General features: G+C 42.0%; 1 protein-coding gene across 7 annotated transcripts in view; it reads left to right on the top strand.

Annotated features, from left to right (window-relative positions):
• The first annotated feature begins 10,630 nt into the window (after window positions 1-10,630).
• usp4 (ubiquitin specific peptidase 4 (proto-oncogene)) overlaps window positions 10,631-24,807 on the top strand; it is an 82,512-nt gene continuing 68,335 nt past the window's right edge. For all 7 annotated transcript variants that reach the window (XR_013497485.1, XR_013497484.1, XR_013497486.1 and 4 more), the window contains exons 1-3: window positions 10,631-11,068; window positions 19,477-19,604; window positions 23,902-24,032. Coding sequence is in view for 3 of the 7 variants with exons in the window: in XM_078209890.1 (XP_078066016.1) it covers window positions 10,914-11,068; window positions 19,477-19,604; window positions 23,902-24,032 (414 nt within the window). In the remaining 4 variants the exon portion in view is untranslated. The remainder of the gene's footprint in view (window positions 11,069-19,476; window positions 19,605-23,901; window positions 24,033-24,807) is intronic.

The raw sequence follows: 24,807 nt of genomic DNA, 5'->3' as shown, positions 1-24,807 counted from the left end.
GGCCGGCAAGGTGACATCATCTGTAAAATCCAGGCCAGTCAACTGGTGGCATTGCCACGGGATGCCAAAATCTGCACCTACAGTGGCCTTCCTCATGAGGTAATTGATAACCAAGAGGAAAAGGAATGGAGAAATTGTGCAACCTTACCATACACAATGTTGAAGTCCATGTGCTCGGCTTTTCAAGAAGGCAAGACACTACCTGGGCTGGAGAGACAGAAATTGCAATGGGCCAATGGTGGAGTGTTGCTGCCTATTTTCCTGCACAGGACTAGAGGAATGAAATCCAAGTCTGAGAAATACATGCTATTGTCTGATACAGCTGTAGTTAGTCTTTATTTAAAAGTTACTTTATAATTGAGTTGATTTGTTTGTGTTCTTGCATGCTTATAGATGTAATATATTCCCTAACTCCCAGATTGTTTGTGCAGTGCTTCAAAAGGCTAGTCATGGCACGAATCAATTCCAGCCTCCCGGACTACCTCGATCCACTACAGTTTGCCTACCGCCGCAACAGGTCCACAGCAGATGCCATCTCCCTGGCCCCGCACTCAACCCTGGAACACCTAGATAACAAGGACACCTGTGTCAGACTCCTATTTATTGACTACAGCTCAGCCTTCAACACTCTTATTCCCAAGAAACTCATCTCCAAACTCCGTGACCTGGGCCTTGGCACCTCCCTCTGCGACTGGATCTTGTACTTCCTAACTTACAGACCACAATCAGTAAGGATAGGCAGCAACACATCCTCCATGATCATCCTCAACACCGGTGCACCACAAGGCTGTGTTCTCAGCCCCCTACTATACTCCTTATACACCTATAACTGTGTGGCCAAATTCCCCTCCAATTCGATTTTCAAGTTTGCTGACGACACCACCGTAGTGGGTCGGATCTCAAACAATGATGAAACAGAGTACAGGAATAAGATAGAGAATCTGGTGAATTGGTGCGGCAACAATAATCTCTCCCTCAATGTCAACAAAATGAAGGAGATTGTCATCGACTTCAGGAAGGGTAAAGGAGAACCTGCCCCTGTCTACATCAACAGGGACGAAGTAGAAAGGGTCGAGAGCTTCAAGTTTTTAGGTGTCCAACAACCTGTCCTGGTCTCCCCCCATGCTGACATATAGTTAAGAAAGTCCACCAACGCCTCTACTTTCTCAGAAAACTAAGGAAATTTGACATGTCAGCTAGAACTCTCACCAACTTTTACAAATGCACCATAGAAAGCATTCTTTCTGGTTGTATCACAGCTTGGAATGGCTCCTGCTCTGCCCAAGACTGCAAGAAACTACAAAAGGTCATGAATGTAGCCCAATCCATCACACAAACCAGTCTCTCATCCATTGACTCTGTCTACACTTCCTGCTGCCTCGGCAAAGCAGCCAGCATAATTAAGGACCCCATGCACGCCAGACATTCTCTCTTCCACTTTCTTCCATTGGGGAAAATATACAAAAGTCTGAGGTCACGCACCAACCAACTCAGGAACAGCTTCTTCCCTGCTGCCGTCAGACTTTTGAATGGATCTACCTTGTATTACGTTGAGCTTTCTCTACACCCTAGCTATGACTGTAACACATTCTGCACTCTCTGTACACTCTCTGTATAGATGAATTTAAGAGGCAGACAAATACATGGGCCATAAAAGAGGTAAAAGGATATATTGATGGGGTTGAATGAAGAAAGGTTGAAGGGTCTCGTGCACGGCATAAACTCCAGCATAGACCTGTTGTGCTGAATGGCCTTTTTCAGTCCTGTAAATACATGCTACCACGCAGATGGGAAGTAAATGTGCAGACTTTTGTTTTGGTAGTTCTCTGTTTAAGTAAAGAATTCATTCCATTTTCCCAATGGATACAGATCAAGAAATCTGACTTGTGAAAGAATTATCAATCATGGTTCCTGCTCTAATTCTTAGCTAATGCCTAAAGTTTTTAAATTTATTTATTAGTGTCACAGGTAGGCTTACATTAACAATTCAATGAAGTTACCATGAAAATCCCCTAGTTGCCACACTCTGGCATCTGTTCAGGTATACTGAGGGAGAATTTAGCATAGCCAATGCACCTAACCAGCATGTCTTTCGGACTGTGGGAGGAAGCCGGAACACCCGGAGGAAACCCACACAGACATGGGGAGAATGTGCAGACTCTGCACAGACAGTGACCCAAGCCGGGAATTGAACCAGGGTTCCTGGTTCTGTGAGGCAGCAGTGCTAACCACTATGCCACCTGATGGAAAATGATGAATACATGTTAAATAAGGACAACAGCTCATTGAGATTCGTTGTCCAGACTCGTGGATGAAGAATGGCTATTTAACAAGTTAGCAGAGGGCTACCAGTAACAGTGAAATTCTATCTGAGCAGCAGATAGAGTGAACTTACATTTATATGGTATGTCCATTCACACATTTAAGTGCTACAAAGTTTTTCAAACATAATCCAATCACTGTTACAGTCATCACTGTTTAGGAAAATGCAGCAGCTAACTTCCAAATAGCAAGGTCCCACAACAGCAGATAAATTTATGACCAGATAATCTGTCTTTGGTGGTTCAAGGACTTTTGGCTGGGAACAGTGTTTCTCGAATAACATCATGAAATATTTATATGTATTCTTGAGCAGAGAGACATAGTTGTGCTTTAATGTTTCATCCAAAAGATGGAACCTCAACACAGCAGCACTACCTAACTGCAGCACTGAAATGTTACATGTAGGACTTGAACCAACAATCTTTTGACTTGGAGGTGAGCTGTACGCATTCAGAGATAAGATGGAGGGAGGAAATTAAATGATACACAAGTGAAATATCAATTATAGCTCCAGCCCTAACCACAGATTTGCACTGGGATTATTATTAGCCCTCTGTGATTGATTCTCCCTCTAAAGCTACTAAAGTAACAAAGCAAAGTACCCATTGTATCTGGGGGACTTTCAAAAGCTAAACACAGCATTACTGTTTATTTCAATTATGAGAAATGCTTGTAATGTTTGTGAATTTTGGGTCTTTCATATTACTAACCATAAAAACATTGCAAACTGCACATTTTTGTCCCTACAACAGATTATGAATAGCATTTGTGCTTTGAGGTTCTTTAAGTACTTTATTATCCATCATGCCAACCTGTTTTATTTTCTCCTGCTGGCACCAGTGCGCAGCAAGTTGGTGCTCGAACCTGCTGAATCACAAGTTCAGGCCCATATCATGTCAGGGGGTCAATCTGAGACCAACCATTTCCTCTTCAGGAGAGAGAAATTGTTCATTGGTTTTATCCCGTACCACTTTTTGTGCTGCATTGGCAAATAGGTTGATTTCCCCACTTTCACTCAGACTGGGATCTAGTCTGGGAAGTTTTTTAAAAAGGTGTTGACTCTTCCTTTAAAAAATGATTTAGTGCATATAAAATTAACTTCATGTTGTACTATTTAAGTTTTTTTTCTATAACTATAGTAAGGCATTAATTTGAGATGAACTTCCTAGTATGGTGCTGGCTCTAATTTCTTTATTCATTCATGGGACATGGGCATCACTGGCGGGCCAGCATTTATTGCCCAACCCAAGTTGTCCTTGGAGGGCGGTTGAGAGTCAACCACATTGTTGTGGCTCTGGAGTCACATGTAGACCAGACTAAGTAAGGACAGCAGATTTCCTTCCCGAAAGGAGATTAATGAACCAGATGGGTTTTCCTGACAATCAGCAATTGGTTTCATGATCAGTTTTTAAAATTGAATTCAAATTCCACCATCTGCCTTGGCGGGATTCGAATCCGTGTCCCCAGAACATTAGCTGAGTTTCTGGATTAATAGTCTAGCGATAATACCACTAGGCCATCGTTGCCCCGGCAACTTAATTGATTCCACACATCAGTATTTGTCATTCAGTAATGATCTTGCAGGTTGTTTTGAAATATTCAAGGGGAAATTCTTTATTGTTACAAAACCTATACAGTAGGCTCTTAAATGTTTGATATTACTATAGGGCATGGGAAAAGGAAGTTCCACTTTTGTTTCACTCAGGAGGATGATGCTCCTGTACTATTTAAAAGACGAAAAATGTTTTATTTTAAATTCTGCAAAAACTTCAATCAAGTTGAATCCATTCATGTTCTAAATACTAGAAATTACAAAGCGAGAACTGAACCAGATACTCAAGTCATATTACAAATTGACTTTCAAGTTGCAAGGAAAATGGTTAAAAGCTAATTACTGCTGATGCTGGAATCTGAAACCAAAAGAAAGCAAAATGGTTAGTTTAATATCATGATATCTTACGGTATCATCACTGAGAGAGTGCAGTGACATAGAACTGAAACACTGAAGCAAAGGGCAGAATCTTGGAGGTCGAGGAAGGGCTCGCCAGGAAAATAGTGGGGAACTGTGATACGTTGGCTCCCTGATGCTTTCTTGACGCCAGGTAAGTTTCTTGTTGGGTGGGGGGGTCGGGAGGGGGGGGGGGGGGGGGGGGGAGAGAGGTGGGGGGTGCGCGGCAGCAGCAAAGGCTACACCTGTGTCCAAAAACTGCCATTGGAGTGGTTTCCCTTCCGCTCTCATTGCTGCCTGCTTGCCCTTGCTGTATAAGATTTTGCCTCTGGGGGTGTCCTTTAAAGTGTTCGTGAAGTCAACAGCCTGTTTCACCTCCCCCAGAAGGGTCGTGAAAGCTCTGGGGATGCTGGTCCTGTGATTGGACTGGCAGCATTGGAAGCCCACCCTCTTAAAAAAAGAAGCCGCCTCCAGGAAAATAGCTCTCTCAATCTGGCCCCCATCCAGGCCCAGTTCAAAATCCCTATTTCTTTTCCCAGTGTCAGAATCCCAAAGTCTGTGGGAAAATCCTGCTGTAAGTATAAAAATATGGATTTCCAGTTGTGATCTTACATACCATGTACCAATCTCGATAACATCATTGAGTGATGTACCAAGTAGAGACTTCACTGTATTTAAGAAAATAGTAGCCCACTGTGTTGATATGGTTGTTATTTTTGCAAACCAGTGATGGTCTATTATACTGGATGTAGCACTAGCTGTCCTTTGCAGAGAAGAGAGTTCATTTAAACAAGCAGAGATTCCAAACTAGGAAAACATGAGTATAACCATTTTGCTTGCAACTTGAAACCCAATTTTCAATTCTTAACAGACATTAATGATTCGGAGCACAAAACCTTTTGTACATATCAAGAGCCAATCTTTGGGAACAATTTGATTTACTGAGTTTGCTATCATGTTGTGAAATAGGCATCGGGTTTCCAGAATGATCCATAGGGCTTATATTATTGATTTCTCAGAAAATGCTGGTATTTAGTTTTGTAGATCAGTGTCAGTTGTGGGATTTAATTTGCTTGATATCTGTTTGTGTAACTTTACAGGTGTTTAGTTCTGCTTTGGCAGACATGCAAGCAAGGAGTTGTGATGGGAATCTTTAGGAAAGACTGCAAAAAAAAGTTAAATTTATTCTGTGTATTGGGTTCGTGTGTTCTAGAAAGCAAAAGCAACTGCAGAGAAGTGAACATGTTTTATAGAAACTAATTTGCATTTGTGTACAAAAATTTATAAGTGACATTTGTAATGGATATTGGTGCCCATAGGGAAGATGTGAGATAATCACCAAAATGTGTTCCATTGTGTAGAAATAAATGAGACTTGATGAATAGGATGAGTGCTAACCCATGGAGTTGCCTGAAGAAGGCACTGGTAGAATGGGGAAGGATTGACTTAATTCCAATTGGTGATCTTGGAGGCGGTAGCAGTGAGATTTGAAGACATAAAGATGTTTAGTTTCCAGCTATAATAGAAAAAACTGAAGAAAAATATCAAAAATAAAACTCTGAATAATAAACTGAAACTTCTGTCTCATAGTATCCTCCTTTCTGGAAATGTGAATTGACAGCAGTAGTTGGAGGGGGAAAAAATCTGATGGAATAGGTTCATGCTTGATACAACGGCATCAGATTCTAATTTGCCAAGTTTTGAGTCTAATGGATCACTGCCAAGGATATTGCTTAGTCTAAAGTTAAAAGCACCGAGGGTAACATTACCTATATGAGATAGTAGTTTCTCAACATTAAACAGTTTGGAAATATCTATAGAGTTAGAATGTTACAGTACAGAAGGAGGCCATTTGGTCCATCGTGTTTGTGTTGGTTCTCCCTAAGAACTACCCGGCTAATCCCAGACCCCTATTTTTTTCCTGTCGCCTTGCAATTTTTTTTTTTCTTTCAGATCCAATCCCCTTTTTAAAATCCACAATTGAATCTGCCTCCACCACACTTGGGCAATGCATTCCAGATCCTAACCACTCACTGGATGAAAGACATTTTTCCTCGTGTCACCACCTCCGGTTTTTGACCTTCCCACCAATGGGAACAGTTTCTCCCTACCTACCCTATCCAACATGAATTTGATCACAAAAACAGAAAAATGCTGGCAAATCTCAGCAGGTCTGACAGCATCTGTGGAGATAGAGTAGAGCCAACGTTTCGAGTCTAGATGACCCTTTGTCAGAGCTTCGTCACATGCTGTCAGACCTGCTGAGATTTTCCAGCATTTTTCTGTTTTTGTTTCGAGTTACAGCATCCGCAGTATTTTGCGTTTTATCGTGAATTTGAACACCTCTGGGTGAGAAAAAGTTTAGATTTCAAATTCAACTTTCTCAGAACAACAGGGAAAGAAACAGGCCATTCAGTCTCTTGAGTCGGTTCTGTTATCGAATTAGATCATAGCTGATCTGTACCACAGCTTCATTTATCTGCCTCTGATCATATACGTTGATGTCCTTACCTGACAAAAATCTTATCAATCTCAGCCTTGGAAAATTTCAATTGACACAACTTTTGGAAATGAGTCTCAAATTTCCAAAGCCCTTTAAATAAAACTTCTGGCTCTACTTTTAACAAATAATAGTTCTTTTTTACCTTACCTTTCTCCACTGAAGCTACTTAACTTTGAGTTTCCAGTACTTTTGATGTTTGTTTATTGTTTCAGATTTTCAGCTTCTACAGTTTTCTGTAATATACTGTGTTGCTGCTGAAGTCCAGAATTCTTTCACACTACTTTCAGAAGGAAGTTCCTGGCACAAAAATATAAACAATATAAAACTGACTACAATGGCCCAGAATCTCCATTCCTCAAGGAGGTTCTTCCCTGGATGTACCCCAAAAGATGCTTTGGGGCACCCCCTGGAAACACCCACACAAGGAATGCACGGGAATTGCCTGGGGAGTTCAACTTCCGATGAACAATTACTCTGCACTGGGAACCATCCGTTGCTCTGATTTAAATGATGGAGTTTTAGAAGAACGAGGGGGGAATCTCATTGAAACTTACAGAATACTGAAAGGCCTGGATAGAGTGGACATGGGGAAGGTGTTTCCATTAGTAGGAGAGATGAGGATCCGAGGGTACAGCCTCAGAGTAAAGAGACGATCCTTTAGAATCGAGATGAGGAGGAATTTTGTCAGCCACAGGGTGGTGAATCTGTGGAATTCATTGCCACAGATGGTTGTGGAGGCCAGGTCATTGGGTGTATTTAAGGCAGAGATAGATACGTTCTTGATTGGTAAGGGGATCAAAGGTTATGGGGAAAAGGCGGGAGAATGGTTTTGAGAAACTTATCAGCCATGATTGAATGGCGGAGCAGACTCTGGGCTAAATGGCCTAATTCTGCTCCTATATCTTATGGCTCCAACTCTCTTAGCAGAATAGTCATCCAGGAAAAGTTGCAAGGATTACAACCACTTTGAACTCTTGGGTGGCTATGGTGCTGATCCTCCGACACCCCAAAACTCTATCCATGTACCTCCACAGCCTATCCTATCTACTTATCTTTAAACATCCCTTCTCCTTGGCTTCTCAAAGTGGCTGGGACAAAGCGGTTTACGACAATTAGTGCGATAAGAAGGGTCGCAGCTTTACTTCCCCTGATGCTGCTGCTGCATCCACTGGAGAGTCCCCGGAGCCAGTATGCTGCACATTTCTTAGTAGGCCCATGTTGGAAGGTCGGGCGTGAAATGTGCAAGTCCCGACTAAGCTATGTAAAAAAAAAACGGAGTGCCAATCTGACTGTGATCGTCACTCTCAGAAGTTCTGCCCCCAGACTCTGTGTACACTCATTGAACAGAATGTATGGGCTTGTATCAAGAAGATAAGTTCACTCTACATAAATAAGTATGGAGTTAGCATAGTATAACCCATTGAAGACCAAGCTGAAAGTCTATAATATTGGTAATACTCAGTTAAAGACATTAACGAGGAGAAATTTTCAATTCTCAGTCTTTGTTGAATTTGCTGAACCTGATCCAGAGTGTAAATATAGGTACTCGAGTTTGCTTCTGCTCCTTCAGGCCATGTAAGGAATATTCTCTGCTGGAATATTCACATCTATGGATGTCTGGTGCAGGAATGGAACTAGATGTAGTTCTTTGTTGAGGTCAAAAGGCTTCTTGTGCACATTGCCCTTCCCCACTTCTGAAGATACAAGAGAGTGATTTACTAGGGTCAATTACTTCAGACGAGGAGGGAAGGAAAAAAAAGCAGAGAGGTGTAGGGAGGAAATTCCAGAGCAGGTGTATACACAGTGATTAAAAATGAAGTCAGAATGCAAATATCTCGGAGGTGTAGGAGAGTTAGAGATTGGGACAGGCAAAGGCATGAGGGGAATTGAAAATGAGGATGATAATTTTTAAATTGAGCAGTTGCCTAAATAGGAGCCAGTGCAGGCTCGCAAGCACAGGATGTGGTGTAACTTGGGTGATGTGGGCAGTGGAGTTTTGAAATGACATCAAGCTTGCAGAAGGGGTAGTGTAGGAGGCCAGGCAGGAGTGTGGTAGAATAGTCAAGTCTAGAGGTATGAAGGGTTTTGGTGAGGGTTTCAGCAGCAGAAGAGCTAATGCAGGGGTGGAGTTCAGTGAGTTATGGAGGTGAAAATAGGCATTCTAAGCGATGGTGTGGCTATGTGGTTGGAAGCTCATTTCAGAGAGTTGTAAGCACTGAAGAGCTTAGTGATAAGAAGGATCTGAGGCAATAGAGGAAATTAAAAACACTAATATGAATTTTAAAATGGAGGAATTTTGAGACAGTGGCATTGTAATTCTGACCAAGACCACAGGAAACAACAAAGGATTGTGAACATAGCCAGGTCCATCGTGCAATCCAGCCTTCCATCCATTGACACTGACTACACTTCCTGCTGCCTTGGAAAAGCAGCCAGAATAATCAAGGACCCCATGCACCCCAGACATTCTCTCTTCCACCTTGGTCCATCAGGGAAAAAGATACAAAAGTCTGAGGTCACGTACCAACAAGAACAGCTACTTCCCTGCTGTCATCAGACTTTTGGATGGACTTAGCTTATATTAAGTTGATCCTTTTCTACACCCTAGCTCTGATTGTAACACTACATTCTGCACGCTCTCCTTTTCTTCTCCCTATGTACTCTCTGAACGGTATGCTTTGTCTGTGTAGCGCACAGGAAACAATACTTTTCACTGTATCTCAATACAGTGGGGAGGCGATGGCCTAATGGTGTTATCGCTAGATTATTAACCTAGAAACTCAGCTAATGTTCTGGGGACCTGGTTTCGAATCGCACCTTGGCAGACGGTAGAACTTGAATTAAATAAAAAATACCTGGAATTAAGAATCTCCTGTTGAGTAGGAAACCATTGTCGATTGTCGGAAAAATCCATCTGGTTCACTAATGTCCTTTAGGGAAGGAAATCTGCCGTCCCTTACCTGGTTTGGCCTACATGTGACTCCAGAGCCACAGCAATATGGTTGACTCTCAATTGCCCTCGGGCAACTTGGAATGGGCAATAAATGTTGGCCCAGCCAGCGACGCCCAGGTCCCATGAATGAATAAGAAGCTTAAAGTTTATTTATTATTATTGTCACAAGTAGGCTTACATTAACACTGCAATGAGTTATTGTGAAAATCCCCTAGTCGCCACACTCCGGCGCCTGTTTGGGTACACTGAGGGAGAATTTAGTATGGCCAATGCACCTAACCAGCACGTCTTTCGGACTGCGGGAGGAAACCGGAGCACCCGGAGGAAACCCACGCAGACACGGAGAGAACGTGCAGACTCTGCACAGACAGTGACCCAAGCCAGGAATCGAACCCGGGTCCCTGGCGCTGTGAGACAGCAGTGCTAACCCACCGCGCCATGCAAAAGTGACAATAATAAATCAAATCAAACCAAATCATGGTCAGAAATTCAGGTGAAGTATAAGGCAGGTGCTAGGGATCCAAGTCTCCAGGAGGGGTGGCCTGAGGCCAGGGGAAGCATCTGGAAGCTGTCAAGGTTGGGATGATGTGAGAGCCTGCCGACCTTTCTGATCCACCTAACTGACCTCTCTCTCTCTTGCTTCTTTCATTCCAAAAATACTAATTCGAGACCAGACCATTCACTAAATAAATAACTATTTTTTAAAAATATTAAAACAAAACTTTGGGGTGGGCTTTGGTGGCCAGCCACACGTCATAGGGAGCTGGCCATTGCTAAGCAACCTGACACCGCTCCCCCCCATCGCCCGTCGCCTGAGATGACGCGTCGAAGTGGAGACGTACGTTCGCCGAATCGGATGGGGGCGGGGAGGTGAGATGGCAAAAGCGGCTGCGCAGTCGGGCCCGCGGGGGAGAGCGACGGCAAAAGCGGCTGCGCAGTCGGGCCCGCGGGGGAGAGCGACGGCAAAAGCAGCTGCGCAGTCGGGCCCGCGGGGGGAGAGCGACGGCAAAAGCGGCTGCGCAGTCGGGCCCGCGGGGGGAGAACGACGGCAAAAGCGGCTGCGCAGTCGGGCCCGCGGGGGAGAGCGACGGCAAGGCGGCTGCGCAGTCGGGCCGCGGTTGTTGGGGGGGCTGGGGCGCGACGGCGGGTGCGTGCGGTGCCGGCGGCGCGCGTGCGCGTGGTGCTGGATGGGCTCGCGCTCCCTGTCTCCTCTCTCTCTCCCCCCCCTCTCTCTGTGTGTGTCGGTGAGAGTAATGGCGGAAGGCGGCGTCCCCGACCTGGAGAGCCAGAAGAACGAGATCGGGAACTTGTTGAAAACGCCGCTCAAGAAAGGAGATTCGTGGTAAGGGAGGGAGAGGGCCGTGTGCGGGAGGGAGGAGGGAGGGGTTCGGTTGGTGACGGTAATTAGGTGCCACGGGGTGCAGGCCGCGGGTGAGACCCTCATTCCCTCCCCCCTCTTCCTCGCTGCCCCTCTCCCTCCCTCACAGGCCGGAGTCACGGAGAGTGAAAGGGGGCCGGGGGAGTGAAGGCCAAATCCCACCCCGGGGCCTCGGCCGGCGGGCCAACAGCCGGTTTGCCATGTCATTGGCCTACAAGCCTCGGGATTCCGGTCGTAAATCTAACCCAGGGGAAGCTGCGACCCTCGGCACAACCCCCCCCGCGCCGTGTCGGTGGCCCCAATCCTGGCCACCTTTTCTATTCGAAAACTTCAAACATTAAAACTCCCAAGCGGGAGATCCCCCTTTTTCAAAAAGCTTTCCTTCCGACACTAAAGTGGGACATGAAGGTCCCTGATCCAACTAACTGTGTTTATGTTGAGACTTGACTCCAGCCACCCGCAACAGGCACACTTGGAATAACATTTTGCTGTGAATAATCCAGCGATTTAGACCTAAAGTTTAGTTTTTTTTTATTGGTGTCACAAGTTAGACTTCATTAACACTGCAATGAAGTTGCTGTGAAAATCCCCGAGTCACCACGCTCCGGCACCTGTCTGGGTACACCGAGGGAGAATTTAGCATGGCTAATGCATCTAACCCGCACATCTTTTGGACTGTGGGAGGAAACCGGAGCACCCGGAGGAAACCCACGCAGACACGGGGAGAACGTGCAGATTCCACACAGTGACCCAGGCCAAGAATCCAATCCAGGTCCCTGGCACTGTGACACAGCAGTGCTAACCACTGTGCCACCTGTGTTTTTCACGCAAAACTACTGTCCAGTCCTGATAGTGGGTGGCTCCCAAACCACCCTGTTTCTCGCTTGCCCCATTTTAAATTTCCTTTATTTTTTTTCTGAGACTGTCTTGATATCCCGCATCTTTGTTATTTAAAAGAAACTCCTTTCTTTGGCGATGCAGCAAATTGATTTTAGCTGTCTATTTGCAAGCGATTTTACTTTCAGTGCTCAATAATTTAAGAATGTGGCCCTGTGTACTTGTGAAAGTACTGGGGCACTTCAGAAATGAGTTTATTCAGTTCAGAGTAGGGGAGGAGAAAGTCTTTAGCTGGCTTTAAATCCCAGATGCCTTTACGAATTTTTCAAGAATTTAAGCACTGGCCCCTTGCTGACTCAGCTGTTTCATTGCGGTGATTGGGTTCACTCAGTTTATCAAGTGTTTTAAAGCAGTTTCAAAGTGAGAATATATATTTATTCCATAAAAAGACCTTAATGTTGAATACCAAAGCAGCAACATGTCCATAAACTCTGGCAACATCTTGTTACTGTTGCAGAAGGTGCTTAGAGAAGTGGGCGACACAGTGGTTAGCACTGCTGCCTCACGGCGCCAGAGACCCGGGTTCGATTCCCAGCTTGGGTTACTGTCTGTGTGGAGTTTGCATGTTCTCCGTGTCTGCGTGGGTTTCCTCTGGGTGCTTCGGTTTCCCCCCACCTTCTGAAAGACGTGCTGGTTAGGTGCATTGACCTAAGCAGGCGCTGGAGTGTGGCGACTAGGGGAATTTCGCAGTAACTTTATTGCAGTGTTAATGTAAGCCTTGTGACTAATAAATAAACTTTAAAAAAGGGGAATCATTGCCCTGGGCTACACTTCTGCATTTGATAGTTGTCACTTGTGTTCATCAAGGTGAGGAGATCAACACTGGGGAGTGGAATGTTTTCCAGTTCCGTCATCCATTATCAAGGCACCAACTCCCAAGGCACAATTTGATGCCGATCCAACCATGTGCCCCAAAATACAGCTTAAATCTAGATTGGAAGAACACTTCTCATGTTAGAGCATCAGTCGTTCATTGCCAGGTGCCAGTTTCTGCCAAATTATAGGTAGCTTTTGTGCTAAAGATATGTAACACTTCAGGAAAAGGGGCAAAACTATCAAGACAAACTGAATATCAAAACTTTACAAGGAGTGAGCTTCCCAGTACTGATTAACTTATTTTTGCATAAGAAGAAAGAAAGGAAATTGATTTCAATTTGCACCTGAGAGACAGATTTTTATGATAGTAATTTACGTTGTTGACCTGTGGATGCTAGCCAGCCATAACTCTGGCAACTTTGGAGTCAGAAAGTTGTGGATTCAAACCGCAGGTCAGAGATTTAAGCACTAAATCTAATTGATACTTGAGTGTGGTACTGTGGAAGTGCTGCATTGTCAGAGGTGCCATCTTTTGGATAAGACAGTAAACAGTCTATAAAGTCTTGGGTGGATATAAAGGATCCCATGGCACTATTCCAGAAAGAGCAGGTGAGCTCTCCTGTTGTCCTGGACAACATTCATCCCTCATTTGACATAATTTGATCAGATTATCTGATCCTTTATTTTATTGCTGTAATGGAACTTTGGTATGTATCATGCCTCTGTGCCTTTGGTCTTCTGTGCATCCTCTTCCCTCAGTTCAAACCAACCGTGACAAAACCTTTAAGCCATTTAGCAGCCTCATCTTAGCACCTTGGTTTTGCTGTTTGTGTCTGGATTTAAAAACTGCAGAAATGTTGGTTTTTTAAATTCATGATTTTGTCGACTCTCATGCTTTCGATTGCTAAGCATTTGAAATATTGTAGGACTCTTTTTAAAGTTAAAATTTCAAGAAGGAAATATCAGGGTGGTGGAGGGGAGTGCCCTGGAATAGGAGGAAGACTGATCGATCTATTGCATGCACTGCAGTTAGTCACTAAGACATAATCAGTAGCATTTCCCAAACCAATAACATTTTCCATCTGGAAGAACAAGGGCAATAGTTGCACCAAAATTCCCATCACCTCAAAATTATGTCAGAGTCACACACTATCGTAACTGCTTGTTGCAAATACACACTGCTGTTTCATTCCATCTCCATGTGCATCATATCTACTCTGATTCTCTTTTTTGTGTAACAGTTTCTATGATGCCTTTTTCCCAATTCAAACATTTTCTATAATATGTGACCATGTTCTGTTCAACTTTGTTCCTGTACACTCTAACCCCTCAAGGTCTTTTTTGATACGCCTCGTACATTCAGTCTCTTCTTTTGTAGAACAATGTTGTTATGAAATTCAGTTACATATTTATTGACAGCAACTTTTTGTCCTCACTCTTAACAGCTTGCAGCACATTTGAAATTTCTCAAGGGACATATTAGCACTGTGTCCACATAAGCTTGACAGGATGTTTGCAAATCATTGGAATAAGGATATGAATTTAATTCTGAATACAGTTGCACTACAAATGCTGACAAAACTAGTTGCACAGTCCAGAGGCACCTCAACTTCAACCAAACTCTTCCAATTCATTTCTGTGGACAAAAGTTAAAAGTTTTATTGGTCCCAGAAGGTTGTCTTGAGTCAGGAACAGCAGAACATTGTATTACTGCATAATGTTACAACTCAGCGTGGTGACTCGGGGATTTTCACAGTATTAAGTGAAAAAGAAACTGAAAATAGATATGAAGAAGTACTTACTTCACCCCATTGCTTTACAAAAAATGTTGAAGTGGAAGAAAATCTAAGGAAAGTTAAAGAGCCAATGGTTCGAATCCAGACAGGCAGAAGAAAATTGCAGTGAAATTAAGACCACGCCAGTAGACTCGATCAAATACTTAGGGGAACAGAGAGAGAATAATTCTTATCGAAAGTGTACAATTTCTAAGTCAACATTTCTACATTTATTGGGATTCATATGAGTGTTCGTTAGCATCATTATTTTAATACAGTTTATTCCCAAAAATAAATTTGGAAGCACTGGTGTTGAATACAGTTGAGTAGAGCTCATCGAGAACATGCTGATTGTTGCACAGTACTTTATTAAAAATGTCATTTTCAGGATGTGGGTGTCACTGGCAAGGGCAACCCTTACTGCCCATCCTTGATTGTTCTTTGGAAGATTGTGTTGCCATTAGCTACTGCAGTACATATGGTGAAGGTCATCCCAGAGTGCTTATTGGGTATTGAGTTCCATAATTTTGATCCAGGATGATTGGTGCCCAAGCCAGAATGGTATGATTTGGAGAGCTTGGGAATTTTGATGCACTTATTGCCTTTGTTCTTTTAGATGTTAACTGGTTTGGGAAATGCTACTGATCATGTTTAATGACCTGCAGTGCATCCAGTAGATCGATCATTCTCTTTCCCATCCCCTGGACATTTGTCTCTTTCCCACCCACCTCAACTAATCCTTCGCTCTTGGTGCCCACTTCTTTGAGTTAAACATTTTTTATTTAAAAACTACTAATCTAGCACGTTGCTTCTCCAGTAATATTTGCTTTTGTATGTTTAGTTTGCATAGGATATACTGCGCTGAAATAAGCCATTCACCATTTACGCTCCACTCAAGCCTCTTCCCATCTTTCCTCATCATAACCTCCTATTTGCTTGTCATATGCTTTTCAAACTTCTCCTAAATGTATTTATGCTATTCACTTAAACCACACTGTGTGGTAGCAAGTTCCACATTCTCAAAACCCCTTTGAATAAAGTCATTACTTCTGAATTCCCTGTTGGATTTCTTATTTTACATTGATGGCCTCTATTATCTGCTCTTCCCCACAAGTGGAAACATTTTCTCTGTATCCACTCTATAAAAAACTTCCATTGCTTTCAAGACTTCTAATGGGTCACTCTACAGGGTTTTCTTTTTCAAGAGAAAAGAAACCCAGTCTGCTTATCCTTTCCTGATCTGCATATCTGTGCATTCCTATTTTTATCCATGTAAATCTAAAACATCTGCCTAGTTCACAATGGGAAAGGCTGCAGAAGCAATGGGAGAGAGAAGACCTCACTTGCACTTCATGTATGTGACAAACCCAGGTAGATGTGAATAAATACTGCTGGTAAATGTCTTAGTAAGAGTTTTGACAACACCAGGTTAAAATCCAACAGGTTTATTTGGTAGCAAATACCATTAGCTTTCGGAGCGCTGCTCCTTCATCAGATGGAGTGGATATCTGCTCACAAATAAGGCACACAGAGACACAAACTCAAGTTACAGAATACTGATTAGAATGTGAATCTTTACAGCTAATCAAGTCTTAAAGATACAGACAATGTGAGTGGAGGGAGGTAAATGTCTTAGCTATAGAAAATGCTGCAAATATACAACAGGACAGGCAGGATATAATGCAAGTGACTGAAATCCTGAATCATTAAATCTTTGGTCTTTGAAATTTGAGCAATTTCAGTCTCAGTTTGAATTTATGTATTCATATTTTCCCCTTTTTGGGAAAATTTTATCTCTACGGGTTATGAATTTCTGCATAAGCACATAATTTTTAGCATAAAATGCCTTCAAAACTAGTGAAGAATTGTTAAATTAATTAAATAGTTTGCTATTTTGAGAGATTTTTGAGTTTCAAGAGCTTGTGTAGTATTAGAAAAGGTGAAAATTAGATTTGTTAATATAGTAAATGAATGTTACTGGTCGTGACCTTGGAGCCCACAATGCTGGCAGACAGAAATTGATCAGATTCCGATGTCTGGGTTTATAGCTGCAAGCTCCAAGGGAAAATGATGCTTTGGAAGCTTAGAAAAATCAATCCTGGAGAATGCTAGCAAAATGATCTGGTCTTTAACCTGTAACAATGAGCTCTAATTGTGAAAACCTCACAGATGAGGCACTTTGCTCAGATAAAGTAAAACATTGATATGGCGTCTTTCATTTCCTGTTCCAAAATGCTTGATATCCAATTAATTACTTTTATGAAGTTTACCCACTAATGCAGTAGTCGATCTTTCTTGCAACAAGGTTATGCAAACGATGAATTACATAGAATTTACATAATAAAAACAGCCATTGTTTATGCTCCCTCTCTCCTCACACCCCTGCCATCACCCAACCCTGTAAGAAGTCTAACAACACCAGGTTAAAGTCCAACAGGTTTATTTGGACCATCCAACCCTGTCAACATTCATTCTTCCTCATAATTGACTGACTTTTAATTGAATTTATACTATTTGTTTCAACTACTCCCTGTGATAGCAAGTTCCATTTTCGAACCATTCTTTGTATGTAGAAGTTTCTCCTGAGCCCCTTATTGGATTTATTGATGATTATGTCATATTTATGACCCCTAATTTTGAACTATTCCTCAAGTGGAAGCATGTCTACACCTGCTTCTGAAGATGTACTGACATTCCAGAATGGAGTTTCTACTCTCAGTCTTCTGACTTGGAGGTGAGATTATTCTGCAGGTTGCCAATGACCAGAAACTGAACTGGATCAGTCATATAAATACTGTGGCTACAGGAACAGATCAGAGGCTGAGAATTTGCAGCAAGTAACTCAACGCCTAACTCCTGTCCACCATCTAGAAGGCACAAGTCATGAGTATGATCGAATACACACACACCCCGGACATTCTCTCTTCCACCTTCTTCCGTCTGGAAAAAGATACAAAAGTCTGAGGTCACGTACCAACCGACACAAAAACAGCTTCTTCCCTGCTGCCATCAGACTTTTGAATGGACCAACCTCACATTAAGTTGATCTTTCTCTACACCATAGCTATGACTGTAACACCACATTCTAAACTCTCTCGTTTCCTTCTCTTTGAACGGCGTGCTTTGCCTGTATAGCACCCAAGAAACAATACTTTTCATTGTATGCTAATACGTGTGACAATAATAAATCAAGTACCCTTCACTTGCGGCTCCAACAACACTCAAAAAGCTCAACATCATCTAGGAAAAAGCAGCCTACTTGATTGGCACCCATCCATCACCTTAAAACATTCACCCCTTCCACCACCAGCTCAGTGACAGCAGTCTGTACATACAGCAACTCACCAAAGTTCCTCTTGAAGCGCCTTCCAAACCCCCCTCACCTAGAAGGACAAGAGCAGCATACTCACGTGAACACCACCATCTGTCTGGAATTTGCTGCCCAAGTTGGTGGTGGAGGCAGAGACCCTAAACTCTTTTAAAAAGTACCTGGACTTGCACCTTAAGTGCTGTAAGCTACAGGGCTATGGGCTGAATGCAGGAAGGTGGGATTGGAAAGGGCGTCTGGGTGCCCTCAGGCTGGCACTGGCAAGATGGGTCGAATGGCCTCCTTCTGTGCTGTAACCTTTCTATGGTAAGCCCCCCCCCACACACACACACACACACACACACAAGCTGTACACCACCTTGACGGAACTATATTGCTGTTCCTTCACTGTCGCTGAGTCAACATCCTGAAACTGCCACCCTAATAGCTTGCGAATGTACCAACACCACATGGACTGCAGTGGTTTCTCACCACCACCTTCTCGAGGACAATTAGAGATGTGCACCAAGTGCTGGTATAGCCAGTAACACCCATATCCTGTGAAAGAATTTATAAAATCTATTATTAACACTTGTGCCCCAGTATTGTGATAATTCCATTGTGATAACATATGCTAATCTCCAGTTTCCAAACATTAAATGCTCTTTTCAACAACCTGTTAATAAACATATCGATCAGTGTGGTACTGAGTCATGCATGGTGGGAAGGTCCCAAGTTCAGCCACGTATGATAACGTTTTACTTCTGCTTGTAAGCTATGTAAAAGGAAAAATCTGCTAAAACCGTGCTCCTTTTAGAATTCATTAACTCCTGATGAAAACTGAGTTTTGGGTAAATAATTAAAAGATTGGGGTGATGTTGCTGGCAGTTATGGTATAAACTTTCACTGGGATAGTTACAATTTGCATGAGTTCTAAAAGGCCAACACCAAGAAGCAAACAAAAGTTAGTACCTTGAGAGCAAAGAGTTACATGCAAGTTATGCCTTGTTGTATCTTCCTAACTTAGTGGTAATGTTACTGGATCAGAAATCTGGAGGCCTGGACTAATGTTTCAGAGACAATTCAAATCCCACCATGGCCATTAATTCAATTAATGAATAAATCTGGAATTTAAAAAAACTTGTCTCAATAATCATGAAATTACTGGATTGTCTTAAAAATCCATCTGAGGTCCTTGAGGGGAGGCAGTCTGCTGTCCTCTGATCTGGCTTGCATGTAACACTCAACCCACAGCAAATGTAGTTGACTCTTAACTGCCCTCTGAAACGGTCTGATAAGCCATTCAATTTCAAAGTAATCGGGGAAGAGCAGTAAATGTTGGGTTTGCTTAGTGACACACTCAAGGTTTTAAAATCCTTGGTCTCTTGGTGTCTCTCTATGGAGATAGATGATATCAGAGTTGTACTTTTTGGCGCAGCTGTAAGCACATTGGCAGAGGCTTTGGAAATAGATCTGTCAGCCCTGCAGATTGTTGGAGGTGTGTGGTTTAGTAGAATGGATAAGAGGAAAGTAGTGATTTAATGCCCTCAAAATAACTTGGATGTTTTGATTTTTAGGTTCCTAATAGACAGTAGGTGGTTTAAACAATGGAAGAAATATGTGGGTTTTGACAGCTGGGACATGTACAACGTGGGAGAACGTGGAATGTTTCCAGGCCCCATTGATAATTCTGGGCTCTTTGCAGGTATTGAAAAACTTTGATATATTTGAACATTTGTTTTATGTGTGCTCTCGTTAGATTTTTCTAGTTGTTGAAAATTTCGCAAGTAGACTAATCTTTTGTTTAAATGTGGATTCTTCATTTTGTAGGGAAAACTTATTTCGTTGAACACGAGACACCTTTTGTGTGTTTCAGTTAATGCATGATCTTTGGGCAGTCATTTTTTTAAAAAAAATTGTTTTATTGTAATCTGGTCAGATATTTCTTGCCTGTGAAGCTGAGTAAGAGTAACTGGATTTAATATCCGAATCTATAATGCATTGTATGTGCTGCCTGACTTTGATCAATTTCTTTTAAAATCTATACTGTAATAAATCAAAGTTTCCAGCACAGAAGGAGCCCATCATCCTGCGTTGATGTCGTTCTGCCTGTCTTGTAGCATTAACAGTTAATGGAAGGAATAGACTTGTACATCCAAGTTTGAAGATGGACACTTAAGGGGAAAGTAAATTGTGTAGGTGGGAGTGGCAAATTACAGAAAGGATTCAACAAATTAAATGAGTAGACAAAAATTACAAAGATGGAAGTTCAAAGCAGGGAAGTGAGAGATTGTTCACCTTGAATTCCGGAAACATCAATCGGAACATTTTCTTAATGCTAAGGACCAGGAGCTGTGGAGGTGGAATGAGATCCGGGTGTCCAGGTACAAAAGTTTAAAAACTAGTGCATGCATACAAAAAGTAACCAAAAAGCCTAATGAAATGTTGGTCTTTATCTCAATGGGACTGCACGGTAGCACAGTGGTTAGCACTGCTGCTTCACAGCTCCAGGGACCTCAGTTCGATTCCCAGCTTGGGTCACTGTCTGTGTGGAGTTTGCACATTCTCCTCGTGTCTGTGTGGGCTTCCTCCGGGTGCTCTGGTTTCCTCCCACAGTCCAAAGATGTGCGGGTTAGGTTGATTGGCCATGCTAAAATTGCCCCTTAGTGTCCTGGGATGTGTAGATTAAAGGGATTAGCGGGTAAAATATGTAGGGATATGGGGGTAGGGCCTGGGTGGGATTGTGGTTGGTGCAGACTCGATGGGCCGAATGGCCTCTTTCTGTACTGTATTTCAATGATTTCAATGCAAAAGGGAGAATGTGACCTTGATTATGGTCCATCTGGAGTATTATGTTCAGTTATGGGCACCTCAGGCAAGATAATATCAGAATTGGAGAAAATATGGAGCTGATTCAAAACAAGATACTGGAGCTTAAAGGACTAAATTATGGGGAAAGGTTGCATAAAATTGATTTGTATTTCCTTGAATTTAGAAGTTTGCAGGTTATCTAATCTACATATTTTCAAAAGTGAAATCAGCAGATTTTTGCTCGGTAAGGGTATTGAAGATTAAATGCAGGCAATTGGTGTTGAGACCTCAAGTATCCGACATCAATAAAATGGTTGAACAGACTCCTAGGGTTGAATGTTTATTACCCAAACAATATTGACACTCTTTTTAGGATTAGGCTTATAGTTCTGTACCAATATCTAGTTGAACTCTGACTACACTTAGAGAATAATTAGGCTTTGCATGTGTAATTTTACTTTGATAGGCGCTTACAGGTGAGAAAGAGATGCCTAATTTGAAAGAAAAAAGATTTTTCACAATGGCGATAAACTCTAAAGGTCTCTTGGATAGTCTGAAAAAACTTCAAAAGTTTAAATTGTGATTTGTAACTATTTAAAATAATGCTTTGTTTGGTAACTATAGTTCTGCGGAGCTGTTTACCTAGATTTAAACTTACCATAGTCATGTGGCTGTGATTTTTTTTAAAAAACAACCACATTGTAAAGTTCGCTAAACTGAGCTGTGCTGACATGGGGACGGAAAGTTGCTCCTTGATTGCTCTTAGGTACCTCCTGTCGATTATTTCATGGCAACAAAGGCAGTGACATGAAAGTAGGTCAGTCCCATTCTAGTTGCAGGTTGTGCATGGCCCACATGATTAATTTTTCTGAAATTTTCATTATGGCATCTTTTGCCAGTGGGGGGTTGCCGGGGGGGGGGGGAATTATTTTTGTTTTTCAGTGAGATAAATATTGATTTGATTTATTATTGTCTCATATGTTGGTATACAGTGAAAAGTATTGTCTCTTGCGCGCTATACAGGCAAAGCATACTGTTCATAGAGAAGGAAACGAGAGAGTTCAGAATGTAATGTTTATGATTCTACTCTTCCAAATGACACTGCTTATTTTGATCTGCTGGCCACGTCAGTTGTGACTTATTAAAATAAGATTTTTTTTTAGGGGCTTTATAGATGTTGGTATTTATGCTTGTTGTGGGCTTGAATTGTGTCTGATATAGGCAACTTGCTTTCCAGATATAAATTAGTCAGACGAGCTATGATCAGTCTGCCTGCGAAATAGCTTTATCTCCTTGCAGTCCGAAACAATGTTCCTTCATTTTTGTCAGTTCATGTTGAGTGTCCTTTCTAAAATAGAACTGCTGAAACAGGCTTCTTGGCTGAAATGCTCCTGGAGCATCCAGAGGTCAGATTAATGCGCGGTGACTGTCTGACATCCTTGGCTTCTGTTGGTAGTTATCTGAGTGGTTCAGAATAGATGCAGTTGCTACCCATGAAATCCAGCTTGTTTTGTGTGAGATATCTGCCAACTGGTGATTGTCATGTAATCAAAGATGCTCATAAATCTCTGTGGTATCTTTCTAAAGGAACTGATTCGAAATGGTAATTTTATCTAATAATCAGAGACCAGTAAACCTGTCTCTTGAGGAAAGCACAGTACGTGATCAGAGGTTAGATTAATGGTACCATCTGGTATTTTTTTTATTCCAGGTAAAAGGCATTTGGCAAGACGCCTGTAAAATTGGTTAGCTGTACTTACACAGTGTAAACAGATTTACTGAAAAGTTCTAAATTTGTTGTATTACAGATACAAATTATAGTAAAATTGTCCACAAGGCTTTAATTGTGTGTTGTATGTGTTCATTTGTTTAACAACTCTTTAATTATTTTTCTCATATCACACACAAAAACTACATGTATATACTTTTGAGACCCTTCAGTTTGTTGATTTGTGTCTCCATCGTGGGTGTAGCAAACTGAGAACTACTGAAATTTGTGTCAACTTGGACTTCATAACCCCAAGGCTGTGAACCAGTTTTTAAATTGGTTAAGTGTTTTGAGCACATTAAAAAGTGGGGCTAAACTTTTAAGAATACTAAAACCCCATTTTCTTTATTCTTTCATGGGATGTGGGTGTCGCTGGCAAGGCCAGCATTTGTTGCCGATCCCTGATTGCCCTCGAACTGAGTGGCATTTTAGGAGTCAACCACATGTAGTCCAGACCAGGTAAGGACAGCAGAATTCCTCCCCTAAAGGACATTAGTGAACCAGATGGGTCTTTACCACAAGCAACATTGGTTTCATTAAACTTGTAATTCTAGATTTTTATTGAATTCAAATTTCACCATCTGCCATGGTGGGATTCAGGCCTGGGTCGTCAGAGTAGTACCCTTGGTCTTTGGATTACTAGTCCAGTGACAATACCACTACGCCACCACCTCCCCCACTGTTGCCACTGTTGAAAAATTGTGAAAGAAAACCCTCTCTGTTGGGTATTCCCTGACTTCTCAAAATCGCCTTCCTTTGGTTTTCGATGCCCAAGAATATCTTTACTAATACTCTGATTTGCCCTCGCTACTGTCAACTAAAGATGCCTCTAGTTCCTGAGTGACGTCAGTAGTGGTGCCATCAACCCCCTTCACACTGCTGTCTTATGATATATTACAGCTACAACCTTCCCACAGTGTCTTTATCTCAATGCTGCTCTATACAATACCTGCGAATTCCCTCTCATTACTTTCATTTTGGACCTTTCAAAAGAAATATTTGGGATGAGCCAAAATGAGCTAATAGTTCAACATATATTAGTCAAAGACAGTGATTTATGGATTCTACACAATTTTAGCTGAAAGTCCAATTTACCATAGTCACTACATACAAGTTGCCTGCAGTATTGTACATTGTGATAAAGCAGCTTATATTGTTTACTTCACCATGAGCTACATGTGTGCCACTTGTCTATTCATCTCAAAGATGTTCTCAAAGATTTAAATTATTTTTGGGAAAATATTTATCTTCTACGGTAACATCTAAACCACACTTGAGTGTTAGTCATATTATCACAGTTTATATATTTTGGACTTAAGTCATTCCTCCTCTCCAAACTCAGCTAAAAATGTTTGGGAAAGGGTGAGAAGTTATTAATATTACAGCATCTAAACTTATAATCTGTTACTGTTTTTTTTTATAGAGGTAGAATCGCAGGTCCTGAAGGAACACTTGATCGATGAGCTGGATTATGTCTTGGTTCCCGCTGAAGCTTGGAACAAGTTGGTCAATTGGTATGCATGTGTTGTGGGTCAGGAACCCATTGTCCGAAAGGTAAGGCAATGTTAAATGCAAGGAATTGATATGGGGTTTATTCGCAACTGACTTTCAGTTTAATTACTGCCTTTTGTAAATATTTATTTTGGTAATGAGCTTAAAATTGTACTGAAGCTGACTGGAATTGTTTCCAGTGTATATTGAAAAGTAGAATTGAGCCAGTGAGCTTAAAGCCTTGCAACACAACTCTGCCAGACTAATAATGTGAGGAAAAATTGAATTTAAAAAAAAATTATTGTAGTGGGCATTAGGAGTAAACTAATATAGTGTGGGACTGGGATCACATGTAGGAAATCGTAAAATGTGCTGCAACTTTCATGGTACCAGCTCACAAATTACCAAGTTGATTGAACTTGAAATCCACTATTTATCATGGGTTGTCAGTCCACTAAAAAATTTTAAAGTTTATTTATTACTCACAAGTAAGGCTTACATTAACACTGCAATGAAGTTGCTGTGAAATTCCTCTAGTCGCCACAGTCTGGCACCTGTTCAGGTCAATGCACCGAACCATTAACCACTACGCTATATGTTTTGTTTTGGATTGCACTTTGTCTGGTTACTTCACTCTGACTTCACCACCATGGGTGACCCTACCAAGAGTTTAGGACTCCATACAGCATTGCTTTCAGGATCAACAGAATGTTCAAGCCTCTCCACTGCAGCAAGGTGACAATCCAAGGAAAAGATTCTTCTTCATCCGATCCCAGACAAAAGGATGTCTTCATCACCAAGGCAATGACTAGTGCAGATGGCTGCTACACAGGCCACC

This window comes from Mustelus asterias, chromosome 3 (genome assembly GCF_964213995.1).
Source record: "Mustelus asterias chromosome 3, sMusAst1.hap1.1, whole genome shotgun sequence".
Lineage (NCBI taxonomy): Eukaryota > Metazoa > Chordata > Chondrichthyes > Carcharhiniformes > Triakidae > Mustelus > Mustelus asterias.
Note: the sequence above shows the minus strand (reverse complement) of the source record. Positions and strands in the feature narration are given on the sequence as shown.